The 8,372-nt window shown below is 52.3% G+C and overlaps 2 protein-coding genes across 2 annotated transcripts; one reads left to right on the forward strand and one right to left on the reverse strand.

Moving 5' to 3' along the window:
* The first annotated feature begins 473 nt into the window (after window positions 1-473).
* LOC127343316 (auxin-responsive protein IAA5) lies at window positions 474-4,919 on the forward strand. The gene is made up of 5 exons (XM_051369432.2): window positions 474-835; window positions 928-1,166; window positions 1,776-1,914; window positions 3,992-4,053; window positions 4,576-4,919. The coding sequence occupies exons 1-5, from the start codon at window positions 555-557 to the stop codon at window positions 4,611-4,613; spliced, it is 759 nt and encodes a 252-aa protein (XP_051225392.1). The 5' UTR covers window positions 474-554; the 3' UTR covers window positions 4,614-4,919.
* Window positions 4,920-5,128: 209 nt separating this feature from the next.
* LOC127343315 (uncharacterized) lies at window positions 5,129-7,118 on the reverse strand. The gene has a single exon (XM_051369431.2). It carries the CDS (start codon window positions 7,051-7,053, stop codon window positions 5,248-5,250), a length of 1,806 nt encoding a protein of 601 aa, XP_051225391.1. The 5' UTR covers window positions 7,054-7,118; the 3' UTR covers window positions 5,129-5,247.
* Between the last annotated feature and the right edge of the window lie 1,254 nt (window positions 7,119-8,372).

Below are 8,372 nucleotides of genomic sequence, written 5' to 3' on the forward strand. Positions count from 1 at the left end.
AGGAGAGGACACCTCAAAGGAAACGTTTCAGATACGATCCATGCTAGACACATCATGCATGTTGTCAAATTTAACGGTTAATTTCCTGCTAGTACTATCATTTACAAGGTAATTTCATGTGCTCGCTAGCTGGAGTGCTGGAGGCCGGAGCAGTAACAGACAACAAGCTCTCTTGTCAGCTGTGACAGCTATTGCGGATGCCGGATGGACCTTGTTTCCGTGCAGTGATTAGTCCTTGTTGAGCTAAAACGGCTCTATAATTTACAATAACTGGTTAATTAATCAACGGCTTTCTGGCTTTGTTTGACTTGTTGCTGCGAGCCACGGTCGAGGTGTACAGAAGAGAGCAGAGCAGAGGCGACCAAAATACGAGCGGTAGGGGACAAGAGAACAAGCGGACAGGGCCCCCGCATGATAATAAAAGAAAAGAAAAGAAAAAACCAAACAAGGAAAACAAATCCCTCCCGGTCGGCCACTTTTATTACCAAGTCGTCTCCTCCTTCCTCCCACCACCCACGAGCCTCCACTCCCCATTCTCTCCCCGCTCCATTCCGATGTCGGAGCCGCACGACTACATCGGCCTCTCCGCCGCCACCTCCTCCTCCTCCTGCTCCTCCTCGCCCAACCCCGCCGCCGCCGCCGAGCTCGGCCCGCGCCTCACCCTCCGCCTCGGCCTCCCGGGCTCCGACTCCCCCGACCGCGACGCCAACCCCGCCGCGCTCACCCTCGGCCTCGTCTCCCACAAGCCCGCCGCCAAGCGCGCCTTCCCCGACGCCTCCCCGCGCCGCGCCGCCGCCGCCGAAAAGGCGCCTCCCGCAGCTCCGCCTGCCGCCAAGTAAGATTCCATTCGATTTACCCTCTTTGCCTCTTGCTGAAATTACACGCGCTCCTGGCGCTGATCGTCGACGGGCCCGTTCTGAATCCCAGGGCGCAGGTGGTGGGATGGCCGCCCGTGCGGAACTACCGGAAGAACACGCTGGCGGCCAGCGTCTCCAAGAGCAAGGGGGCGGAGGACGGCGGCGGCGCGGCGGCCCAGGGCGGGCCATGCTACGTCAAGGTCAGCATGGACGGCGCGCCCTACCTCAGGAAGGTCGACCTCAAGATCTACGCGAGCTACGACGACCTCTCCGCCGCGCTGCAGAAGATGTTCAGCTGCTTCATCACTGGTTAGTACTACTCGCTTCTAGCCTTCTACCGTCTATCTCTAAAGGAAGCGTTCGGGCGCTTACGCCTTTACTACTGCATTTTTCTTTAGCTCTCTTTGTTACGAGTGCAAGTGTGCCGGTGCCGTTTTTACAAGCTTGTTGGATGGATGGATCCAGTGCTGCAAATACCGTAGTAGTAGTGGTGTTTTAGATTTACTTGCTATAGTTTGGAGATTCCAAGGGCAATTATTCCCGACTAAAAGGATCTCTCTCAACTTATATGCACTTGCACTCAAATTCCTTGTTACCTGTCGTATTCATTCAGAGAATTTTGCATAAATGCTGCTCCATCAATGCGTACGCTAGGACCATCTTTAGCGAACCACCAAGATTTGCAGACAGAAAGGACGCACAGTTAATTACGGCACAATCTAAGCGCATTCCTTGCCGGCTTCTTGCTCAGTGCTTAGCCAGCCTCTCCGTACCCTAACTGTCTTGAAACTACAATTTACGCAAATGTGCATAGTTCCAAGTGTTTAAGCACCAAAGCTTGCACGCAGGCACTTGTTAGTATTTTTTTGCTCTTTTGTGAGGATACGTGTACTAACGACTACGCCTGTGATTTTCAAGGTCAAAGCTCGCTGCGTAAACCATCAGCCAAGGACAGGCTTGCTAGCGGGAAGGCGGATTCCCTCCAAGACCAGGAGTATGTCCTTACGTATGAAGACAAGGATGCTGACTGGATGCTTGTTGGCGACCTTCCGTGGGAGTAAGTTTTCTTTGATTGTTATGTAAATCTGTCCGCCAGTTCAAGGCTTAATTCCAAAATAGTGTTGTATGATCTTCCCTTGTCAGTACTATCTGTGCATGTGTATGAGATACAAATATCACGCAACTGCTTAGTCTCATTTGTTGATAGCTTGTTCTGAGGCGGAAAAGTCCGGTTTGAACCTGGGTGCATGTGAACCCTAGTTGGAAATGCATTTTTTAAATGTTAAAAAATTCTGAAATAAAAATATCCGGGTACGTACGCATGTTCCATGTGTGCGTAGAAAGTTTTCGCGGAGAAACCACTTTTTTATTTCAGAATCTAAAAAAGACAAAATATGTCACATATATGCTGCTATATAGCCCTGCAAAATTTCACTTTTTTGCCGAGACAAAATAAAAGATTTTTTCGTCACGAAACTCATGTCCAGGGAACATATTTGAGATCATCTGGGAAATCATTTTGTGTTTCGATTTTTAAAACATGTTTTAACATCACAAACGAAACTTTTCAAAAAGTGGGTTCACATGCCCCCATGTTCCATATATGCACTCTCGTTCTGAGGCTCATTAAAAATATTACGATGATTCCAAGATATTCATTTACTTCTGGGCAGATGGGGTAGCACCCCTCTTTACCATTGACATTCATAATCTCAGATGGCATACTAGTCAATTAAGAATTTATCATACAAAGGTTTTGCTCCATGGATTTTGCATCCGTGCTCCCGCTGCCGCTGCCGCCACGCCTCGTGTTGACGGGCGTCGCCGGCTCCTCCTTGACCTCCTGTTTGGGGACGGTGTAGGGCGCCGACCGGTACGACGAGGACGGCGTCGATCGCGCCGGTCCCGAGGAAGAAGAGTGCGAGGAGGACGAGTACGTCGTCCTCCTCGGCTGCCATTGAGGAGACGGCGGCGGCGACGACGGCATCTCCAGCCTTGGAGCGCCGTTGCGGAGGCCGCGGATGACGTTCTCGAGGGTGCGCCCCGGAACGCCCCAGAACAGGGCGCGGCCTTCCCTGTTCCAGCTGTTGGGGCCGCCGCCGAGGTTGTCGGTGCTGTGCATCTCGACGTCGTACTTCGCCTGGAAGTACGTCGTCCACCAGGCGTCGTTGCCGTTGACCGCCCATGTCGGATCCAACCGCTCCTCGGCGGTGAGTTGAGCCTGACGGGCCTTGATGGCGTCCCTCCATTGGTCCGTCTGCGGCTTCGGCGGCGGCGGAACGCCAATGCCGTTCACGACCATCTTCCAGCCGCCGCTGGCGAGCCCGCATGTCCGCGGGGATCGGATACCGGGCGTGGTACGGGCGCCACGCCTCCGCCACGGTGAGGCTGCCGCGGCCGAAGCCGTTCGCCGCGGCGATCTTGCGGGAGGACGAGCTCGACATTTTTTGAGCGGCGAGGAGAAGATCTGGGAGGGGGGAGGCGGCGGCGACGAGAAGGATTATGAGCGGCGAGAACTGCAGGGCGTCTTAAAACAGCGGCGGCAGTGGGTGGTTGCACACAATAACTCTGGCGCGGACGGCCACGCGGCCATGCACGACGAGACGCGTCCCTGCGTCGCCTGGGAAAACAGGGACGCCATTAACGTCGCTTGACCAAAGGTAGGCGACGGGGTTTTAGCCTTCCTGTGCTGCTGACGGGTCGGCCCCGCCACTCCCCGCCTCGCTTTTCGTTGTGTCCGGCGTCCCGCGGTCGTCCCACGTGTGGACGAGGACGGGCTCGGGGCGCCGGACACCGTATCGGGCCGCGCCGGACAAAAATGGGCTTTGGGGGACGCGGCTGGAACGCATTTTCTGTCCGGCGCGCCCCAAATCCCTTTGGGGGACGGTTTGGGGGACGCGACTGGAGATGCTCTTACATTTCCTCATATGCCGCTAATAACAAAACTTTAGATACTTTAGGATTCATGAACTTTTGAGTCTCATGTTTTAGCGAAATCTTCTAGTAAAATGTTTTCATTGATTTTTCTGAATCGATTACCATGTCAGATTGCTGTAGCTTTCATACACCTATATGCTATGGACTAAGTAAATGATAGTTCCACTAATTCCTGACCTCAATATTTTTCCTTGCAGTTTGTTTACCACTATCTGCCGGAAACTGAAAATCATGAGAGGATCTGATGCTGCTGGAATAGGTATTTGCAGTTTGTTTATTATGCATTTTTTTATTTGTATTTGTTTTGAATGATTCACCTGGATAAACTTGATCCACGAGCATTAAGATTATCAGTATTTTAGACTTACACAATGGTTTCGTTTCCCAGCGTGTTGCATATGTGGTCACTAGTGTCCTGTGAACATATAAATTAAAAATGTATAGTGATGGTCAAAGCAAGTGGAACCTAAATCCTGGCTGGCTGCTATATTATAGCTTGAAAACACTTGTATGCACAGATAATTCTCTTGACTAACATAAGTGAAGCACAAACGATGGCCAATATGATGATAAGTTCCTGTCTGGCATAAACCAGTAGCTGGGAATAACTGGAACCTGAAACTTTAACTCAGAATGTGCTCACTCCATCAGCTAGTAACACAGTTGCTGTTTAACTTACACATGTTACCAACTTCTGAGCATTATTTCTGTAGATTATGTCTTTAGTGTAACTTTGGTTTACGATCATACTCTGAACTGAAATGTGTCCATCTACCTGCAGCTCCAAGAGCCCTAGAGCAGACAGGTCAGAACAAATAAGATTGACCTTCGTCTGCAGTAAAGGAAAAGAACCGAGCTAAGCCTTGAGATGATGTTGATGCCCTAAATTATTCATGTCAAGTATCTCAAATATCCCACGTATTAGTGTAGTTTCATGTATTTGTAAGACCTGCGTGTTGCACATGACAGTAATGTTATCTGTTCAGATATTACAAGTGAGTTGCCATATGTTCACTTGAAAGGTTATGTCAGGAAGCTCCGCGCTTCCAGTTTACGGGAGCTTTCTACCTGTATTATGTCATACATATTTCAAGTGTTGCGCTAAGTTGTTCTACTCTCTAGAAATTCTCCAAATGTCACAAGAAGGTGGGTATGCCAATACTCTGTTCTGAACAATCAGTTTGAATCCCAAATATACATGGGGAACTGCTACACTGCACTAGTTTTTTTCCCCTGCAAATCATTGTTCAAATTTGTAGTTGTTGCTTCCATTTATTTTACATCAAGAAGTACAACAATTTGACACTAGAAAAAACGATACGTTCTGTAGCTAATTTTTATCTAAATGACACGAACGAAGAGCAAATTGCCCTGGTGGTCGATACTGGTGATGTGGAACTCGATCTTGGATCATCTCTTCTGTGTCAAATCTTGAACTGGCGACTCAACTAATCTAGACGAAGCGGTAGAATGTTCTAGCACTTGCTGAAGAATCACCGGCTTCGTGTCCATGGGGCGCGGCAGACTCGTCGGTAATCGAGTCGTGCTCAAGAAGGCCCGTCCCCGATCCTCCGCGGGTCTCGTCATCCTCCGTATCGTCGTCTTCGGACGTCCCGCTGTCCGACTCGGCTGTCTCGATCCGACAGCGAGTGCACAGTCGCGCCTTCTTCTTGTCGCCCTGCTGCTTCTTGCGCCCAGACGTCGGGGGCGTCGTGAGCTTGAGGACTCCGCGCGCTGGACCCCTTGCGCCGGGGCTCGAGTCGCCGGTGGTTTTCCTCTTGCGTCCAGAGGGAGGTGTCGTCGCCGTAGATTCCTTGGCACGGCCGGGAGCTGTCCCCAGCGTGAGCGCTGCGCCAGAGTTGTTGTCGTCGGCTCTCCTCTTGCTGCGTCCAGATGCCGCCGCCGAGGCGGTGGATTCCAGCAGGGCAGTGGGCGCTGGCCCTTTACGCGGGCTCCGGTACACCTTGCACAAGACGAGCTCGTCCGTCAAGCCCTCCTGCTCGAGGCCGATCTCCACCATGATCCACCCGGTGCGGGTACTCCGGCCAGCAGCGTCCTTGGTCATGAAGGAGAAGAACTGGCGCCATCCAATCTGGTGGTGGTCACCGTCGACGACAGGCTTGACGCCGGCCTCCGAGTGCCAGCACCCCTCCCCGGTGGCCACCGTGCGCGGCCGCCGCTGGCCGTGGGTGCTCTTGGCCGGCAGCGTGGTGAAGATGTACCAGGCCTTCTCGCCGTCGCCTGAGATGGCCGGGGGGAGCTCGCTGGTGAGCGCGTCGGGGCCCGCGGCGTAGACGTCGGCGTCGTGGGTGAACTTGCACGGGTGCAGGCCGGAGGCGATGCGCGGGATGAGGTAGGACTGCACGAGCGCTTGGTCCGAAGGGTGGCATGCGAAGTCCGGGCGCGGCGGCGGCGCCGCCACGGCGGCAGATGTGCGACGAATGGGCGACGAAGGGATCTGCTGCGTAGCCCGAAGAGGCTCGGAGGGGGGTTTCGGCGCGATGAGACGTGGGGGGCTTGGCCTTCGGGGCGGAGTGGCAGACGGCGACGTAGCGATTACGCCGCCGCCTTGGCTGGTCGAGTCCTGCTCGGAGTCGGACTCCATGGACAGCGTGCCGGAAGTGGAAGCGGAAGGCAGATGCGCGGGGGGTCCAGCCTGTTGAGAACAGGGGGCAGAGTGGTCGGGACTTGCTGCTGCTTTTCCCCTTCCAACCCTGGGTGGTCCAGCGGTAGCTTCCACCGCCGCCGTAGATCTCTTGACGCGCGGGCTCCGATAGACCTTGCAGAGGACAAGCTCGTCGTCCTCCGAGCCGTCCGAGTTGAGGCCGATCTCGGCCATGAGCCATCCGGAGCGGAGGAGGCGGCCGTCGCCCTTGGTGGCGAAGGAGAAGGTCTGGCGGTACCCGATCTGGCGGGTGTGGCTGATGCCGGCGTAGAGGGCCTTGGCGGCGCGCTCCGAGTGCCAGCAGCCGTCGTCCCCCTCGGACCCCACGGTGCGGGACTTGCGCTGGCCGCGGCGGTTCTTGGAGCGCAGGGTGGAGAAGAAGTACCAGCCCTCGAGGCCGTCGCTGGCGGTGGCGGGCGCGAAGTTGCGGGCGAGGTCCTGGGGCTTGGCGGCGTAGACGTCGGCGTCGTGGATGAAGTTCCAGGGGCGCTCGCCGGTGTTGACCCAGGGGATGAGGTAGGTGTTGATGAGCTCGAGGTCGGAGGGGTGGGAGGCGAAGTCCGGGCGCGGCGCGGCGCGTCGGATTGGAGCCATGGCCGGCGATCTGGTGGAGTGGTGGATGCGGATGGAAGGGAATGGTTTGGTCTGGGGAATTTGTTTTCGAGCCGGAGTCTATATAGCACCAAGGATGGATGACGCGTTTAAGCCAGAATCCGAGTTCCCATCGGGGTCGGAGACGTACGATGTACGCCACCGCCGGCGGTTTAATTCCCTCAATCCGAGTTCGACTTGGAGTTGGAGACGGACCAGTTTGGAAACCGCAGGCTGGATTTAGAGTTGGACACGGAGACGCCTTGGCTTCCTTTTTTATTTTTTTGCGGGGACACGGAGTCGGTTTAGTTGACTGCCATGGACTGGGCCAGATAGCTCATGTCAAGACCCAGTAAACCCTGATGGATTTTCTTAGGGCCAGCCAAAACGAAATGAACACATGGACCTCTATATGGGCAGGGCAGGGCCAGCCCTGAGCTTTCGGGGGGCCGGGGCGAAACTAGAATTTGAGGCTTTTAGTACATTTTAAAAAAATGTATGTACAAAATGCTACCATTAAAAACTTAAAGTGCACCGATATCGATATATTCATATAACAACAATATTGTATACATCTTAACCTAAAATTTTCTCCTTACATTCATGGATGCAAAGTCAATGATGACGGGATCAATATCAATCTCATCCAATAACCTCTCTTGGAGCATTGCAGATCTCAAATAATTCTTCAGTAATATCAACTTCAAAAAAGCTAATGCAATAGTCATGGGCATAGTAAATAATACCCGATAAGCAATAGAAGTATTATGATAACAATCCGCTTCTCGGATAATCTCAAACATCTCCATAGCATACATTGTTCTATATGGCAACGTCAACTACATAACACTTTACTTAGAAATTAGAACATTTAACTCGACATCATATGCAGGGCATGATCACCTTAATGACCTCGAGTGCAAATTTCTGCAAATTTATTGCCTCGATCTTTTATTTGACAACCATCCAATGACTTCAAATTTGTTGAACTCATTAAAAACCCAAATATACTTTATTGTCATATCAACCATGACCAACAAGTACTTAACCTGAAAATCCTACTCGGCTTGCAAGATTGCTTCCTCACATTCGGCTTCATCAAACTTCCTTCTCCTAGAACACAAAGCTTTAAAAGAAATCATGGCTCTACACCCATTTTAGATGCAGTTTCATGTGCAATATTCAAACTAGAAGCAGAATGTTCATTTTTATAGTTGTGAAAGAAAGTGTCAATACCTTCCATTTGCAGCATTGTAGATGCAAGGCTCATGGATGGTGATTGCAGCTTCTTTCTCACTGTGTTTACCTTAAATAAAATTTCA

This window comes from Lolium perenne, chromosome 3 (genome assembly GCF_019359855.2).
Source record: "Lolium perenne isolate Kyuss_39 chromosome 3, Kyuss_2.0, whole genome shotgun sequence".
In the NCBI taxonomy this organism is placed as follows: Eukaryota; Viridiplantae; Streptophyta; class Magnoliopsida; order Poales; family Poaceae; genus Lolium; species Lolium perenne.

What these genes read in the sequence shown, in the direction of transcription:
- LOC127343316 (XM_051369432.2), top strand. Translation starts at nt 555, where the DNA reads ATGTCGGAGCCGCACGACTACATCGGCCTCTCCGCCGCCACCTCCTCC. An exon ending in GTTCAGCTGCTTCATCACTG is followed by an intron (nt 1,167 to 1,775) that starts GTTAGTACTACT and finishes GTGATTTTCAAG; the next exon opens with GTCAAAGCTCGCTGCGTAAA. An exon ending in GTTGGCGACCTTCCGTGGGA is followed by an intron (nt 1,915 to 3,991) that starts GTAAGTTTTCTT and finishes TTTTCCTTGCAG; the next exon opens with TTTGTTTACCACTATCTGCC.
- LOC127343315 (XM_051369431.2), bottom strand. Translation starts at nt 7,053, where the DNA reads ATGGCTCCAATCCGACGCGCCGCGCCGCGCCCGGACTTCGCCTCCCAC.